Raw genomic sequence first — 18839 nt, 5'->3', positions numbered from 1 at the left:
CGTGTTTTTTACATGTTTGAATTCACAGTCAGTGTTCATGGCACATAATGGAATTGCCATGGTAATAGGTAACTCTGCATCACTAGAAAGTCTGACATCCTCATTTCGTATTTCTTTCCTTTCTTCCTTTTCTCTCCACTCTGAATTCACTTTTCTATTGCACAGTAGATGCAACATCTGAAACGTGACAAATTAACACATTAATGAATAAACCCCCTAAAATTGACCAAAAACTGCCCCAAAAAGGTATTGAATAGACTGAGATCTGATTTCTCCCCTCTGCCTCTGCAAAGAGCACCTTCACATTCCAAGCAAGGGTTTTGGCTCATCAGGACCAATTTCATGGACATGGCCTACAGTTGTCAGAAGTGGGCCAGTGACAAGAATTAATATATTAACTGGTGTGCAGTACTCTGACAAATTGCTTACTAAATACATCAAAATTGATTGGGCATTCTGTGTTTAAATTGACAAATGACTGCATTAGGGGAAGGAGGGAAATCCATTAATTACAGCTGCCCTCAACCATAGGAAATGTAATCGTATAAATATAGATTTTGTTAAAACAAAAGTCTGTACTTTACTCCCGTGTTGCTGGTAAGTGTACTTGCACCTCTTTGCTATTAAACCTGCAATAGGAGGTTTTGAAGACAGATCTTTGCAATTGGCTTTTAAATAATCAAAGAGCATTTCTGTTGTGTTAAAAGGAAAGATGCAGTGCTTCTGCATCCCGCTCTGACCGCTTCTGGAAATTGTTTCTCTCTCAGAAAAATGGACCTGTAGCTGAGGCTTCTGCTGTCTCATTAATTGTTTATTCTAAATGCAATGTAATTTGTATTCCAAGATGTGAGCATTCAAACCAGCACTCTGTATACTCCTTCCTTGTCCCTGTACTGCTCTCCAAGTCCTACTTGCAGGGCTGTTACATTTTTCTGAGAAAGAATTTGCACTTGAGTTAGGCCTGAAGATACAATCAGTTTTATAGGCTTCGTTAAGGGATTCTTGAAAAGATTAAGGCCTGTATTTATAGCTGCCTTTGACTTTTGGCTGTTATAACAGATTTTCATTGCTGGAGCAACTGTTGCACATATCTTGTGTTTCACTGAAAATGGCTTTCATTATAAGTCCAATTTAGTAATTGTCCATTGTCTTCAAAGGGAGGGGGTGAGCCTTTCCCTGCAGTTTGTTTGGGTTAAATGATAACACCATTTATACAGATAATCTCTGTAGCTCTGACATCATGTTTGCACTTCCTGCTCCCTCTAATGAAAGCTGTTCACCCTGGGCAAGACTTCTGTCTCCAAGCAGCATCGTGGTTCTTTATGGCTCCTTTTATGTTCCTTTCATACATTCCACTGACAGAAATAAAAATTACATCCACAGAGATAGTGAGTATTGTGGAAAGTCTGAGGGTAAGATAGTGTAAGAGAGTGTATTAAATAACTGTGAATGTGTGCTGTGAACACAGACACTGTGAAAACCAAGCTGTGATGCCTGGAATGACAGCCAAGGAGTGCCACATTCCATGGAGGAATCTGGACATTCTGGTCCTCCAGCCCTCCTCAGTGCACAGCAGAGCATGGTGCTGCTCTGCTCACAGCGGAATGAACTGGACTGATAATCCCATTTAGTGCTGTACCTCTTCCTTTCTCCTTGCATTCTTTTGAGGGTGCATCTTTAACAGTGGATTTGGGATGGAGGAATGCAGGTGCTGGTACATCCCCTTCTATATATGTAACTATAGAGTTGTGTAACATTTCTGGGGAGGCCAGAGCTGCTCTTGCTCTGGGTATGTTCAATGTCTGTCACAACGAGCTGGGTTTCAAACAGTAAAACTGATCAAAAGCAGAGCCTGTGCAGTAACAACAATTACTCTGCTGTGTGGTTACGAGGTGTTCAAAGCCTCTTTCTGCTCTGGCTCTGTGGCAGGGCCATGCTCAAGCAGGAGCTTGGGGCAGTTTCAGCTGCTCCATTCCAGCATCTCTGCTGGGCTTTACTGGTTCTGCTCTTGGCCAGGTGAACATAGCCCATTTCTGGAGTCCACTGCTATCCAAACCCAGCTCTGACCTTGCCCTGGAGTGGGGGAGTTTCACCTGAGGTCACTTGAGCTGCTGTGGAGAGGAGCTGGAACAAGCCATGGGATATGGGTGAACATTTCCACCTGCCTCATTTTCCTGTGCTGGTCATGTGAATGGTGCTCAAACTCCTGCCCATCAGCTGTACCCAGTGCCACAGGTGAGGGCCTTGCCACCAAGTTGTGTCAGTTGAGTGTTCCAGGCTTAAAACTGCAAAATCAGAGTGCCAGAGAAGCCATTTTTCCATTTTCTAGATTCTCACTTTGCCATTTTATTCTTTCTACCCAATGTTGCCTCAAATAATTGAATCGTCATGAAATTCTACTTTATTATAGTACTACTATATTACATATATGTGTATGTATATATAATATAGTAGTACTATATATATATATATATATATATATATATATATTTATGACTAAGGTTACAATATTCCTGGAGAAAACTGATTCCAAGCAGAATGTGTTTGGGTTTTCCTGGAAAGAGTCACAAATGGTGAAAATGGAATTTTCAAGTTTGCCTCTTACACTTGGAGGCATGACAGATTGCAGATTAATCTGCCTCCCCTTCCTCTTCCAGAAAATGTGTTTCTAATGAAATTGAGTTCATGGTATTTTTTTTTTTTAGGGAAAACTACATTTCCCTAAAACTGTAGCCTGCACTTTCTGCTCCCTGCAAGAACCAGGACTGAGTGTTAAAGGAAGCAGATTTAATTTCTGGCAGAGCACTGAGTGATTTGGGTAAATAGGTAAATCGTTGAGTGAGCAGTGGAGTAACTCATGATACATTCTCATGAAATACTTGTGAAATAATACAGGTGACAATGAACTCTGCAAGGTGCACTGGCTGCTGGGAATGTGCCTGTTGAGGTTCTGATGCAGGGACACACCTGGGCCTGTGCGTGGCTTCATCAGCTCAGCCCCAGCTCGCCCGCCCTAAGGCGCGCGTTATAAACCGACCGCTGGAAACAGCGCCGGCACAGCAACTCAAACACTTTCAGATGTGTACAAACAACAGTAATGAACAAGGGCACATGCTGAAATGGTTCTTTCCTCCTCTTGCATGGTCATCTGGAAGTCCTTAGAGCAGGGTCCGTGAGCACGCAGGGGTCAGTTTTCAAAGCGGCGTGCGGGGATTTCGCCGCGCGCCTCCCATTGCCGTTAATGGGAGTCAAACGGGTAAATCCCCACGCACCGCTTTGAAAATTTACTACTAAGCCTCTTGACTTCTCACTACATACTTTGATTGTAACAGTAATCCATGGTTAACATAATTTTCCCGACAATAATGTCAAACATACTTTTGAAGTCGGTGAATTATAGAAATAGTTACCTCTTCCATAATACTTTAAAGATGGCCATCAGATGGATTTCACCGTGGGTTCGTGCAGTTGAAATTATTCTTTAACTCAGAAAAGAGTATATTTGTTCTGTTGTGGTGCCCACCTGATTGTCTGCTCACAGGCTGAGTGCTGAGCAGCTTTAAGGTGCTCCATCCTGTGAATAATACCGGGTTCTAGCTCTGCACAGATTTAAAAGTGCGTTGTACTTGACTGGCCTCCTAAGGGAACTTTGGAGACGGAAGCTGAAATTAAGCCCAGGGAATGTATACCAGTCTTTCTTGGGGAAAAAAATCCAGGCTGTTGACTGTCAGACCAGTGTGAGTAAGGAGCAAGTAAAGCAGTTGTCAAAAAAAAAAAAAAAATCTGCAAAAAATTAATCTTCTAAATACAGAGTTCCCTCTGTCTTTATTAAAGTGCTGATACAGAGAGTGGATGGTCCATAAAGCTCCAAATAACTGTGGACAGTACACAAATAATGAATGAATCCAGCTCTAATCAATTGGTGGTGTGAAATAACTGTCAGTCTGGCTAAACTTCTGCTTTATAGCCCTTTTTAAGCTTAGTTTTACTATATTTATGCATATGAGAATCTCAGAAAGATCTAACAGGAAAAGAAAAAAACGAGCAGGGAGCAGTTTTGGGTAAAAGAGGATATTTTAATTTGCGTGCCATGCTCCTGTAGGAGTTTACAAGCTGAAAACTGCATTAAAACCAGAACTTTGTTCAGTAACGTGCAGCCACAAGAAAAATTACATGGAGCATATCTCCAGCCTACAAACAGTTTATTGTTAACATGGCTGTGAGTGTTCTGCCCAAAATGAAATCCTGGCCTTTGCTTTGTTGTCACACTTGAGCAGTGCTAGAGCCCGAGGCACAGAGCAACAACTGCTGGATGTGAACTGCACAGCTGTGGGACACCAAAAGCAGCCCCTGACAGAGCTGAGATCACATCAGTAACAGGGAAGAGAGGTGAATGTGGTGAATTTGGAGTGGCTCCATGAACCAGAACCATCACGTTCTGCTGGTGATGCCGTGGAACAAAGGCATGAAGGAAATAATTCAACTTTGTGGAGTTGAATTCCAGCACAAAGACCCCTGAATTTGTTGACAATCATGTGATTACCTCAGGTCTCTACACCACCTAGATGTAACTGAGGAACCAGAGAAAAAGCATCAAAATCAGGTGTTAGGGTGGGGTTCTTATGAAAACAAGGGATATGTCATTTTTTTCCTGTACCTGTTCACCACAGACATCACTGGAGACTGGAGGGGTTAGTTAAGAGTACATTGACCTGTTTTTACTGCATGTTAGAAACTGATTTGACATTATTAATGTTAATTATATTAAATTATAATTATGGAGATGGGAAAGGCAAGCTCTTTGGGTGTCTGCAGGCATGTGCATGGCAGGCAGCACCAAACAAACAGGCTTTGTGGTGCTCAAATGCCTTTGTTTGCTCTTAATTTGGACAAACATGCAGCCCTTAGAGAAAAGCACATTGGGAATTTCATATATAACTCTCAATTAAATTGAATTGTGCAAAGCTTATTTCTATAAATGAGGAAATGAAAACCTTTTGGTTCGAGAAGTACACAAAACTAAGTAAAACTAATGATTTATTGTTCCCAAATTAAAGCCATAAGTGCTCACACTACAATTGAACTGTAGTGGTTCTTTGTTCCAACACTTTTATGCTGCTGAAAGATGATTATTTATAATCTTTGAAGGAAGATTTGTCTTAGCTTTAGGTATTTATTGTACAATTAGCCCATCCATGAACAAATCCACTGTGGGTTAATTCCAATATTCCTCCAATGTGTATTTATCTAGGTCTTGCTCACGTGGCAGGAATGTCTGTGCAAATTATTTGAGATTAATACAAATTGTTTGTTTTCTTTACTTGTCAGTAAATATCATGGAGAAGTTTTTAAACAATTAGGGGTTTTTTTCATGCTTATTCATGGAACTGTGTGAATCAGGTCCTGGAATTCCAGAGAAATATCAGCTCTGCTGTATTTCAGCCTTTGCTTTGGCTTGTGTTGACACTTGTGTCCCTTCTGTGCAGTTTTCCTGGCACTAACAATTATCACACAAATAACTTCATTTGCAATGTGGTTTTTTCCAGATACAATCTTCCTTCAATATAATGGTAACATCAATGCTGTCAGTGCAGAGAAGGGAGGCTGTCACCTTTTCCCTTGAAGGAGGACAGAGAGTAAAGGTGCCATTATTACTTTTGAGCAGCTCAAAGATCCTTTTTGCCCCTTGCCAAATATTGATGGCAAAACTCTGATTTTTGCTATAGGTATCAGTCCAGTTTTTCAGAAGTGTCCTTTAATGCTCATTTTGGGATTGATTTAATAAGCAGACTGTAGGAACTCATGTCCTGTCATACTGCACAGACAGAAGTTGCATGTTTGAATTCTCACCTTAGATTTTTAGTAAACACTTTATTTTTTGTACCTTTTCACTTTGTGTTTGTGTATTTCTAGGTTAAACAAACTCAGTTTTAGATATTTGATGTGTTTGTTCCAGATGTTGGTGTGAGAACAGAAAAAGTTAAAAGTTAGCATGGCTCAGACACAAGGCATTGAATTAATCATTTTAGGAAGGTACAAACCACCTGCAATTGCAGTAAAATATCTCTGTGCAGCCAAGGCTTTCTTGCTCCTGCTCTGTGTCTGCTCCATTTGTGACTTTTCCCAATGAAAGAGAAATTACAGGAGAACCAGTAAAAAACACTTGCTACAAAGCTTTGCAAGAATTGGAATTTCATTATTTGTTATCCTGCGTGGTTGGGAAATTCTTCAGAAATTCAAAATACTCTGTGTTGCAGCATCAGAATAACCTCATTGATGGGTGGGAGTCTGTTGTAATTTCCAGTGTGAATTCAGATTTTCAAGCTGGAAGATAAAAGATTACTCCTGAGCTCAAATTCCTGGAAATGTCCTTCCAGAGTTAAATTAATCTCATCTTGGAGCTTGATACTGATGTGAGAGGTGTGTGCCCAGAACAGGGGGAAAAGAGAAAAAGGGGGCTTTGCATTTTTACACTGTGTTTGTCCCTACAACCTCAAGGGCATTTTTAACTTGGAAAAAGATGCCCATATGAACATGTGTAACAAGCAGCACAGGGATGGCAGATCTCCAGTGAGGATCACTTCTCTGATAAGGTCACTTCTCCCAGCACACTGCACATTCCCACTGGGAATGGTGGGAGTAGGGCCCGTGGAGAGCTGGGATCCCCCATCCCAGCCAGCCCCTCTAAGCTGCTTTTGTGATAGGTGTGGCACAGAAATGCTGCTTTATTAAACAGCCAAATAAATGACTGAGGGCTGACCTCAGCTGAGGCTTTATCACTGCTGCCCTGCTGGTGAACTCTCAGGCAGAGCTTTTCCATGGAATTCAGCATTTCATCACTCCTGGGTGGAAAGAGTTAATGCTGAGCTCGGAAGCTGCGTGGAAACACAAGACCTGTGGCTCCTCAGGGAAAGGCTTCCAGTGCAGCACCAAAACTAATCATTGGTTCAGCTTCTTAGTTGTTTTTTCAAATTTCTTTCTCGCTGTAAAGCCATCTTGAACCTCCAGTAAAATGTAAAAGTATTCCCCAAGGGAGAAATACAGTGACCAAGCAGGGGGGATGCTGCTCCCTGGGCTGTGGTTTTGCAGCTTCCCTAATCTTGACAGCTCTGGTAGTTGCCCCTGGGATAGAAAGAACAAAAAAAAAAATTTAGATCAGTCCATAAAGTTCCCGTTGGTTTGAAAGCAAAACCATCTGCTGGAGCCATGAAGTTTGTTAGGGAGTTCAGTAACAGGAAAGCCTGCAGTTGATCCGCTGTGCTCCCTGAAACAGGCAGCAGGATTCAGAGTAGGGAGCCAGGAGATGTGGGGAGCATGAGGGCAACAGCAAAGTGGGTCAAAATAATGGGTTTGTTTCTTTGGTTTTAAGTATAAACTTTGAGGAAGAGAAGTGGGTGCTGTGATTTCATATTCAGATTGTACTGTGAATCCTCAGGAAGGAGTGTGTGTTCTCTAACAGGAGTTTGGACTAGACAGACACATCCCTCAGTCACGGAATTCAGTCTGTCACGGATGTAAGGAAGCAGATGGAGGTGGTTTCTGTATTATCTGAAAACTGGTGAAGACAGAGCTGAAATAACTCCTGGGGCTGTCAAGGCGTGGGTGTGCACAGGCACAGACTGGGCATTGCAAGGAAAATGGCAGATCACAGGATCCCAGGATGGTTTGGGTTGGGAGAGACCTTAAAGATCTTTTATTCCACACCTCCCACTAGCTGTCCCAGGCTGCTCCAAGCCCCATCCAGCCTGGCCTTGGGCACTGCCAGGGATTCAGGGCCAGCCACAGCTGCTCTGGGCACCTGTGCCAGGGCATCCCCACCCTCCCAGGGAGGAATTTCTTCCTAATGCATCTCATGGGAAAAACTTGGTGCTTTATCATAGAAACACAGAACCATTAAGGTTGGAAAAGACTTCCAAAACCATTGAGCCCAAGCCATGCCCACAAAACCATACCATGAAGTGCCATCTCTGCTCATTGTTTGAACCCTTCCAGGGATGTGACTCCACCACTTCCCTGGGCAGCCTCTTCCATTGCTTGACCACTCTTTTCCAGTGAAGAAATTTTTCCTAATATCCAACCTGAGCTTCCTTTGTAAGAATATGTCCTAAGTTTTCTGACACTTGGAGTAATTCTGGAATAAGTTGGGCATTGAGCTGAATTTGAGACATTGCAAGTTTGAGAATATGGACACTCTGTGATCCAGAGGTGTGAAAAATGGCTCTGTAGCTTCAGATACTGACACACAAAACAGGATGGAAATCCCTTTATTCCAGAAAATGCATGGATATATGCAAAGCTGTTTACAGAGGCGCCATTCTGTATTTATGGCTACCATTGTGTCTGCTTTGCCATTAAAACCCCAATTATGGGGGGTTTACTACATGGCTGTAAAAATTTCTAGTGGTTGGAAGCTTGACACATAAAGGTCAACCCTGCAATAATACAGTTTTAAAAAATTTTAAAAACGTTGATTATAAAATGTGGAAATATAAAAATACATTGGTGTTTTAAGAACTTCAGGTTAAAAGAAGAAGAGCCAATGGGTTATCCTGGTGGCTGTATGGATACATCCAAGTCAAAGAGCAGGAATCTTTTCCTCCTTTTAATGTCAATATTTGAGCTCTTTCTATGCTTCTAGAAAATTTGTTGTCACAGATTTAGGAAAACATACATTGCTGTGCCATTAACTTATTTTAAAAGTGTGGGGTTTTTTTTAAATAAAGCATTTAACAGTAAGTCTGATTTGTGTTTTGTGGGTTTTTTCCAGTGGTGCCACCGGGGAGCCCTGGGCCCATCACCCGGCACGAGTCCTACGACAGCTTGGCCTCCGACCACAGCGGGCAGGAGGATGAGGAGTGGCTGTCACAGGTATGCTCTGGGGGCTTCCAGGTCAGGAAAACAGCATGGGAGCCACTGGAAGGAAAAGTGACAACTTTCCTCCAAGTGGGAGGTAAACTTCCACAGCCAGGGTATTGCTGTGTGTAAAACTGACTGCGCTGCTGAGCGTGGGGATGGATCTGATGGTCCCAAACCAGATGAAGCCCCGGCACTCCTGACACAACCACATCCCTGGGAAGCTCAGCGTGAAGTGGGAAGTTTCAGCTGGCAACAGCAAGTGACCTGCCTCCCTTTTTCTCCTGGCTTGGTCCTTTTTGGACAGGGATGATGGAAGTTGGCAGAATGATGGTGCCTTTTGGGTGGTGACCTTCCTTTGACCATAAAAAAGGGGCAGTAGCTGGTTTACTTCCTTCCTTTCCTGGTTATCATTTCCTACTGAGAATTCCTGTGACTTCTGGCCAGATATAAATACTGCATTGCTTTAAAACTATCATACTTGGTGGAAGATTTTTATATCTTTAGGTCTAATCTTTGTCTTGTTATCCAATCTTGCTTTGTCTCAGTCAATGAAGCTTCTCTGTAAGAACTCAGTAAATACTTGACCATTTGGCTCAAAACAGAACCTCAGTGTAAGAATGTAGGTCATGAATAATACACTGAGAATTAGTTCCTGTTAGAAATGAAAGGTTAGAGTTAAATAAATAAATAAAATTTACAAATGCTCTGGATTTGCCAAAGCAATTACAAGGTACCTGATCCATGGAATTCACTCTGACAAATTAGGTGGGTTTCCTCTGGTTTAAGAACAATGTTGTTATGAGAGTGATGCATTAAATGTGTTGCTGGGGTGTATGGCATAAATATGAAATATTTATGGATGGGATTTGCTTCTCCCACTGGTGAATAAATCATACACAGCTTTTTCCTGAAATGAGAGGTTAGGTTTCCACATGGACCTGTCCAGGAGGAGCATTCACTGGGGAATCCAGTCATGTGAATTCATTTACCTGTCTGAGGTTTCAGATGTGGCTGCACGTTGAGGTGTCTCATTTGTTTGTGCTGTGTCTGATTTCTCAGAGCACAAAGATGATGAAACCTCTCAATCAGGGCAGTCAACAGGAATTTTATCTCTGAGATCATTGGGACCAGCTTTCACCTGTAGTTTTCCACCTGTCCAGGACTGTTTGGAGGCATTTCCTTATTTTACTGTTTTGGTGAAACCTCAGGGAAAAAGAGATTATGGTAAACCTATGTTTATGGCTCCACATCCATCCCTCTAGAAGAGTAAATATATTTATAAAGGGGAAAAAAAATTCTCAAGTGATGTCACAGAACACAGATAATTCTGAGAATGCTCCTGGAATGTTTAATTCCTGCTGAGAGCAGGAGTGATGAGAGCCCTTGGAGCACGGCGACGCTGGCGCTCCCCGAGCAAGCCACTTCAGATTAAGCCTAAAGTGCAAGGATGTTTTTCAAAATTAAAGTGTTGTTATCATCAGTAACAGCAAGCAGTGAAAAAACACCGCCCTTCACTTCAACTTTTCAATTAGAACAGTGGGTAATGTGTGCTGTCAGTGGGAAGTAGATACAATATGTTTGTCCTGCACACAACAGGAGAGTGAATAGGAACATCTGGCCATAGCCTCAGTAAAATTGCAAAGGCATCTGTTTACCTCTCGGCTCTGTGACACTGATGGTTTCAAGCTTAAAATACACAGATTACTTTATCTGTGGCCTAATTTACGCTGCTGCATAAAAGCTACTTGCCTCAGAAATGGCTGCAGCCAAGCTGAGTTAGGCTGAGCTAAATGCAGAGCTGGAAATAGAGCTGCATAGGCTGTGGTTGGTGTCTGACATTAGCAGAGAACTGACATCACCCAGGGTTTCAAATTGCTCCTTATAGATGGAGAATCACTGCTAGTTTACATCTATGTACCTATACAAAAATCTGTTTTCATGGATTCCCTCGCTAATTTGCATTTCTGCTGTGAAGCTGATTGGTGTTTTAGCAGAAACTGATAGGAACTTCATACTCTGTTTTCTGTTTTAGAAGTATGAGTTCACCAGAGCTTAATATTTTCATTTTATCTTTCCTTTTACTGATCTTTAAAAGCTCTTTTTGATTTTTAGTCTTGTATTGCATGATCTTAATGATTCTATTCTCTTGATTACAGAAGTTGTGTGCTTTGTTTACCCTTTTATTTACAGTTTTCCTGATCACAAACACCCGACTTCTGTTGAATTGTCAGAATTTTGGTTAAATGGATGTGTTTGTGTGGACCCTGTGTGTGGCACATCCATGGTTGTGTTCCTGTGCTGAGCGTGACCTGGGCTCATCCCTGCACTCTTCCCATGGCTCTGGGTTATGGATCTTGTGCTTCCCACAAGATGCTCCGTGCCAGCCTCTCCTCACATGTGCCAACAGGAATTAGGAGCTGTGATTTGCAATCCAGCTCTCACTGTATCCATGGGAAGCAGTTTAAGCTGTGAACTTTCACAAAGCAGCTGTAACAAAGCTGGAAGGAGCTCTCTGGAAGCGCTTCCCTCGCCCTGCTCGGGGTGGGGGATGTCTGGGGATGTGGCTTTTGGTTCCTCTCTCAGCTCCATGCAGATTCAAACAGAAATGTGTTCCCTGTTGGTCATAGCATTCCAGTTTTGGGGTGTATTTCATCATGGCAAGGGGAGGAAAGAACAGGGTCAGGTGAAGTGGTGGCCAGGATGAACAATTAGAATTAGAACAATTTAAGAACTGAAGTTCAGTGTCCTGAGGCTGGTGGTTCATGAGCTTTCAAGTCTCAGCAAGAAGCTCTTGGCTTTGGCTGAAGCATCATTCTCTAGCAAAGACACCCCCAATTTTGCTTTGTTAAACATTCCTCAGAACACCCTGGCTCGGAGCACCCTTTTCACTTGAGAAGAGCGGGATTCCAGAGTCCAGCATACCGAAGGAACCGCTCATTAATGAAGTTGCAGCTCTGTGTTAATCACTGGCCATATCCCCTTCCCACAGGTGGAAATCGTGACTCACACTGGGCCCCATCGGCGCCTGTGGATGGGCCCTCAGTTCCAGTTCAAAACCATCCATCCCTCAGGCCAAACCACCGTCATCTCCTCCAGCTCCTCCGTGCTGCAGTCGCACGGGCCCAGTGACACCCCGCAGCCTCTCCTGGACTTTGACACAGATGATCTCGATCTCAACAGCCTCAGGTAAAAATAAAACCAACTTCCCAGCTGTCTCACATTTGTTGTGTGTAGGATATGTCACAGTTTTTATCAGCCTTGTCCAGAGGAATGTCTCGGAAGAGTGCGTGATGCACCAATGAGAAAAATCCGTCCAGGCCAAGCAGCTCAGATTCCTTTTGCTGCCCCTTCTTGGGCACATGGCAGGCAAAGACAGCACAAAGTCTGGTGACCTTGCTCAGTGTCCTCTTGCCTTTCACAGTTTCTGCATTGCTTAATAAATTCATTTTCTCAGACGTGAGTGGGAGCTTTATGCCATGAATTCAGACAGCAGTCCGTGTGTTGGAGCAGTGAGTGAACTTCTGGAATGTTTTCCTCCTCCCTGTTTTTGTTTTTCCCCACTCCTCTTTTTCCTTCCTTGTAATTCTTTTCATGTATTTAATTCATCTGGTTTTGGACATCAGCTGATTTGGAATTGGGGGCAGGGGGTGGGCGAAGGGAAGGGAAGGAAGGAGAGTGAAGGTAACTGTGGGTTTACATGTACTGGTGATTTGTAGAAGAGATTTATGCTCCAAGTGCTTGTGTCCTGCCCAGTAACTCCAGATTTAACAAGTTTCCATGCTCCTGACTCTGCATGTGATTTGAAGTCCAAAGTTCTGTGGTAGGAACTTGGATTGTTTGGGACTGTGTCTGAAACTCTTAGGAGTAAAGCAAGAGAGATGGATAATATGACTTATCCCATGAAAAGTGGGCAGATTGTCCTTGGACTGGAAATCCACGGGTTTGAAATGTGTGATTTTTCTTTGTAATTACTGCCATGAGTAAGGATGTGGCTGTCTTTTTTTTTTTTTTCTTTAATATATATGTAACATTCACATTCTCCAGACAGAGAGACACAATTCTGTCTCTCAGGAGAAGCACAGAGAGAAGAAGAGAAAACAATCTTTATCTCTGCTCCTTTGTTTTCCCCATGTGGAATGTGGTGTGGAGATTGTTCACCTGCAGTGATCGCTGGGTTGGATTCTGGTGAAGGTTGTTTGGGGTCAGTGACCAATGGGATCCAGCAGTTGGGTCCAGCAATGGGATCCTGTTGGGCTCTCAGCAGTCAGTCATGAGTTAGTTTTAGATAGGTAAGTAAGAAGTATGTAGAACAGTACAGTATCTCTCTAAATAGTATATTAATGTAATAGAGTATAGTTTTACTAAAGCAGATCCTTCAGCCTTCTGATCTGGAGCCAGACATCATCATTTCCCCTGATTTCCAATATATATATATATATATATATATGTGTGTGTATACCCATGCACAAAGAATGCAGAAATCAAAAGAAGTCATACTGATCTATGTTACAAAAGGAATCAACAATTACAAATAGGTCTTTAAAATTCTGCTGTTGAGGAGGGCAATGGAGGCTTTTTAACCAAGTTTGGGTAGGGTGAGCTTTTTCCTTTGAGGCTTCCTGAGAGCTCCCATCGGAGCCATTCTTTGGGAATACCCACTTTGAGTCTCTGGGTAGATTATCCCAATCCCAACTGCATCAAGTTAGGGAAACCAGAAGTTTCCAACAGCTTTTAAGCCATTTCACAATTAAATTGCTGCTTGTCCCAGCTGTTTGTGTGGGATTGGGCCGTGCTGAGCGTGGCCAGGTGTTGTCTGTGACTTGTCTGCCCAGGGAGGTGTGGAGTCACCATCCCTGCCCCTGTTAAAAGTAGGACTGGACGTGGCACTCAGTGCCGTGGTTTAGTTGATGAGGAGGTGTCAGGTCATAGGTTGGATTGATGATCTCCAAGGTGTTTCCCAGCCTGGCTCAGTGTGTGATTTGTGTGGTTGCCAGGATCCAGCCGGTGCGCTCGGAGCCCGTCAGCATGCCGGGGTCACCGCGGCCCGCGGCCGACCGGCGCGGCGTCTCCACGGTCATCGATGCTACCTCAGGTAGGAATTCCCTCAATTTCTGTTCCGTAGTCATCAACCTGCTCTTCTGTTTTGGCTGGTAACTTGTGTACTAATCCTTGCCATCAAGGCTGTCCTGGTTTTCTGCACTGCAGGGTAAGTGCTGTCTCATACAAATACTCAATTCTGCCATAATGATGATTTCCCCCCCCCCCCCCCCCTCTTACCACTTAAATCTGAAGTCACAGTATTGTGGTAAGATGTGGACACACTATTTATGTAAAGTTTAACATGAGCTATAGAATGCTAAAAATTGCCTAAACTAAAAAGCAGAACATTTACAAATACTAACACTGAAATGCTTTTATTAATGAATGCCTAAAGCATAGAATATTACAGTTCCATCTCGTTTATAAAGTAGCTTTCATTGAAATGTAATCATAAATGTAATTGATTTCTGTGACCAGTCGGGACAACAGGAGAGTTTATCTAATGTTTGTGTAATAGGCACATTTTCACTGCTCTGCTCTGAAAAGAGTGTGTAGATTTAATACTACAGTGGTTGTGTTAATATCAACAGAGTAATAGATGTACTATAAAGTTCTCTTTTCTCCTCAGTGCTGGGGAACAGCCTGTCTAAAGAAACAAGGGCAGCAGCAGAGCTTTATGTTCCAGTGCAGCTGCACAGCGTCTGAGGGTCCACACAGCAGGATTTTGTCAAATAAAATCTCTCACAAGTAGAATTATTAAACACACAGCATTAGTCAAACAGTCAAGTCGGAGAGGATTTTAATCTTTAGTGATTTGAAAATCCCTGGAGACTCCTGATTGGATTGAGGTTAAACTGTAAAAAGAGACTATAACACATACAGAAAGGGGTTTCTGAAGGTTGGTTTAAAGAGAGTTAAAATAAAAGCTCCTGTTTCAGACTCTGTTTGCTGTTTGATGTAAATGCTGAGTCCAAGATACTTCATTGTTTGCCAAATGAATTTATTTGGGTATTACAGGATATTTCATATATGTGTTTATAACAGAGTTCAATAGTAACCACATTTACTTTGGATATTGAGAATTGTCCTTGTAAATTCCATTTCAAATATTTAAAAGTTGTTAAATTAATTCCTGTTGGGCTTAGACAAACATCTGGTGCTGGTTATTGAAGGGGAATTTTGTTTGCTTTACTACATGGCAAAGTAATTTTGAAAATAATTGTTTGATATAGAAGAAAATATTAATGCATGAGTTATGATTTTTTTTGCCTAGTTCATCTATGCTTATTGCTCCTAAAAGGTTCCAAGTTGGAATCACAGGAGTGCTTCAGGCTGTATATGTGACACTTGAGATTCAGAGTGATTAATGGCAGAGCTGTGCCTCACTATCAGCTGATACAGAGAGAGATATCAGCATTATCAGGGTGGGGATTTTTCCCTCCTGTGTAGGAGCAGTGCCTTCACCTGTAACAGGGATGTGCAGTAATTCTGAGATGTGATCATTCTGTAACTGTAGCACTTCCTAAAGCTGTGTTACTCCATCTACAGCAGAAACAATGGACACACAGGACTGTGCCCCTTCCATGCTGAGCAGCTTTTCCTGAGGTGTGGATGGGGCTTTAATATGAACTGACTCATGTGACTGTGATGAAGCCCCATTTGTAATGCCTTTAACATGTGTGTCTATATTAAAATTGCCAAAATCCATTGTAAACATTGTTAGGACACTGAAAATATATTTACTGTACAGCAGTGACTCAGTTTGGTTGCAACACTTCATAAGTTTCTGGTAAACAATATATGGGTTTTGTTAGGGACATGCTGATGGCAGTGTTTTATTTACTTCACCCAGACAGGTTGGGTTGGAATTGATTCTTGATTCAGGGATTTTAGCATCTCTTTGCAGGTTTTGTATTGCCTGATCCTCACTCTTTCCCATGCAGAACATAGGGGTTCAGATTCTAAATTGTGTGATGGTTTAGGGGTGTGAATTGTTGCAGAGTAAAGGAGACACAAGGAAAATATATATATGCTGTTTTTGAGATTTCAGGCTGTTCTTGTAACAGGGCCTAGCAAAGAAGAGTATTTTATGCTTATTTTCTTCTCCTCCCACCTCTAAGATGTGCAGAAAACTCCATTAATCTCAGCTGTGGATGGGAAGGGTTTGCTTTTAACACCACTCATGTACAGCTCATGTGAGTTCTTGTGTTCCACTCCACCACTCCAAGTATTCTCATTTCCTGCTCTTCCCACGGCGTGCCCTACACAGCTGATGTTCTTTATGGAAAAGACATTTTTAGGTTTGAAGGATTTTTAAGTAGGTCATAAATTTTTCCTGCCTGGGCTGAACCAGGAAGTGATTGTTCAGCTCTGCCCCTGCACTGGGGCCTGTTGCACTTTATGAAGATGCTTATCTGGAGCTTTGATTGCCTGTTGCTTGGAGATGCAACCCCTGTGGCGCCTCTGCTTATCTGACTCATCACTTCTCCTTCCTATCAAAAGACTCCAAGTACATGTTTATCATCTCCCATTATCCTTCTGCCATTCCCAATAGCTTCCTTCCTTCTCCCCCATTGGTGACAATTTGTTGTTGCATTTATTAAGCAGTTTGTGTGGTTTTTTTTTTATTTAAGCATGTTTTTTTCCTCATGTGTCTGTAAAATTGTGGTGTGCTAAGGACAGTCTCATAAGATCACTTGGAAAAATCTTCATTTAAAAAGTGCAGAACTCTAATGCTGTTAATAATGAAAATTTACAGTGGCATTCTCAAGGTGGATGGCTGAATCTGTAAAGGTTACTTGGATATATTTCAAAAATGTATATTACAGTATGCTTCTCTCAACTCAAAATTCTCCCAAGACACTCTTCTCTGGTTTATTTTTTCCAAGAAAAGTTTGCAAAAATTCAGTCACCTAAAGCTACTGGACATTTGTCCCTCAATGCACATATTTTAGTCATATGCATCATAGAGAATATACCCTCAAGGGTAGAATGCACTGTAATTCCAGATGCTGTTCCAGATTGGCAGCTGGAAATGGTAGAGGGGGACAGCAGTGAGTTTAAATCTTTGTAAAGCAGGAAGCCTTTGGTGATAATGCAGCAGCAGAACCATTGCACAGGTAGGAGCTGCTCACTGTGTGCAGCAAGCAGAGGGTGTCTGTCCCTCCTCCCCAGAGGTGTGCTCAGGCTCTGGGCTCGGCTTTGACACAGGTGGGTTAAGCCTTACTAAGTCAGGTTCTATTTATGAGCCCAGAAATGAAAGAGAAACCTTAAAGAGTCCTCCTGTGTGCAGGTGATGCTGCAGCTGAAGGTCACACTCTTTACACACCCAAACCAACCAGGCATCTCTGTGAATTTACATTCTATAACCTGTAAAGGAATGACATACATCATATGTGTTACACATCTGAAAAACCAAACCTGCTGGGACACTCTGAATGATGAATGATGCACAGATTAGGGGTATGGGCAGTCAGCTCTGGGCTTTCAGAGCTACAAGAGCTCCAGGGAAAGGATTCTGCAGCAGTTGCTGGTCAGTGAATTTGCCCACAGAGCTGCACTGAGTGCACACAGAGTGTTTCCCTTCAGCTGCACCCCAGGTGTGGGCTCGGGTCCTCAGGTGTGCTCAGTGACTCAGTCCTGCTCATTTAAGAGAAGTGGCTGCATCTGTGTGTCTGTCTATGGAAAGCCTTGTTTATTCCCTCACACAAAGAGGTTTTGGACACTTACCCATCAGCCAAGTATGATTTGGTTGCATTGCTAGTGGAGGATGAGAACATTGAGGAATTGTCTAATCTCTTTTTTTTTTCCATCAACCTCTTCCTTTCCTGCTGGGAGGAGATCACAGAATAGAATCATAAATCTATTTCTTTCTTGCCTAGAATAAATGCTGAAATTGAGTGGGAAGGATTTCAGTGAATGGCAGTATTTAATGAATAAAATTAATTTATAGAAGAAAAAGATTCAGAGGATTCTTTTCCTCATTAATTGTGTGTGGGGTGGGGGGAACCTTAATGTTCTCAACTGAAACGTGGTGAGTGCTGTGCTGCAGGGGGATGCACACATCATTTTTTAATGAAGATTGTTTATTACTGTTGTATGAAACTCTGACGATACTAAGCTCACTTCTGGTTACTTCAATCAATGCCCACTTAAAATCAGCTTGTAATTTAGTACTTCCCTCTCTTTTGTGTGTGACTGGCTGGTCATGGACAGAGAGCTCTGCCTGCAGAGGGTTTAATGAACAGAAGAATTCACTGGGGCTTTGTGGGGGAGGGAGTTGTCCTTTTCTTGTTCATCACCACACCTGTGAGGCAGAGACCATGGGACAAATTTTTACTGTCCAGCCTTTACTGAATGCTCTCACTTGGAATTTCATAAACACTTCTGCTGTCACACCTTAAACCATCTGAGCTCCTTTCTGTTGTATGCACAATCAAATATTTATTCCCAAAAGCTGTACAGCACAAAGTGCTGCCTGGGAGCAGTGCAGATCAGTTATTCAGGTAGTAAAGATGTGTGAATGCAGCTGGCAGATGAAGTCACCAACGTGGTGAATTCCCAGGCTGGCCCTGCTGCCACAGGCAATAAATGCCAGGCTGAGGCAGGGCTGGGCTCCCATTCCAGGAGCTCCGGTGTCACGGCTGCTCCAGCTGCCCTGCTTGAGTGGAGCCAGCCAGGGCTGCGGGGACGTGAAATCAATCCGGGCTGCAGTCCTTGACCTGAACCTGTAATTACCTGCATGGGATAAAGGTGGTTTGTTGTGGCAGAGAGAGATTGCACTCCGGGCTGCAGAGGATAATGCTGAGCTTTGAAGGCAAGGAAGGGGTTTGGCCCCTGGGCTGTTCTTCACAGTAATTGAGAGGTTTTAATAATGGGCAGAGAACAAGCTGCTCTTAGGGGCCATCACCTGTTCAGGAACACAAAAAAACCGACCCAGCACT

The 18839-nt window shown here is 42.7% G+C and overlaps 1 protein-coding gene across 12 annotated transcripts in view; it reads left to right on the top strand.

The window, feature by feature from the left end:
- Window positions 1-18839, top strand: part of BCAS3 (BCAS3 microtubule associated cell migration factor) — a 299398-nt gene that overhangs the window by 113058 nt on the left and 167501 nt on the right. For 11 of the 12 annotated variants that reach the window (XR_008434298.1, XM_053960985.1, XM_053960983.1 and 8 more), the window contains 3 exons: window positions 8768-8868; window positions 11846-12042; window positions 13851-13948. Coding sequence is in view for 11 of the 12 variants with exons in the window: in XM_053960985.1 (XP_053816960.1) it covers window positions 8768-8868; window positions 11846-12042; window positions 13851-13948 (396 nt within the window). In the remaining variant the exon portion in view is untranslated. Of the gene's footprint in view, window positions 1-8767; window positions 8869-11845; window positions 12043-13850; window positions 13949-14524; window positions 14845-18839 lie in introns of those variants that run through there. The other variant, XM_053960992.1, reaches the window with a different exon arrangement.

Source organism: Vidua chalybeata, chromosome 20, assembly GCF_026979565.1.
Source record: "Vidua chalybeata isolate OUT-0048 chromosome 20, bVidCha1 merged haplotype, whole genome shotgun sequence".
Lineage (NCBI taxonomy): Eukaryota > Metazoa > Chordata > Aves > Passeriformes > Viduidae > Vidua > Vidua chalybeata.
Note: the sequence above shows the minus strand (reverse complement) of the source record. Positions and strands in the feature narration are given on the sequence as shown.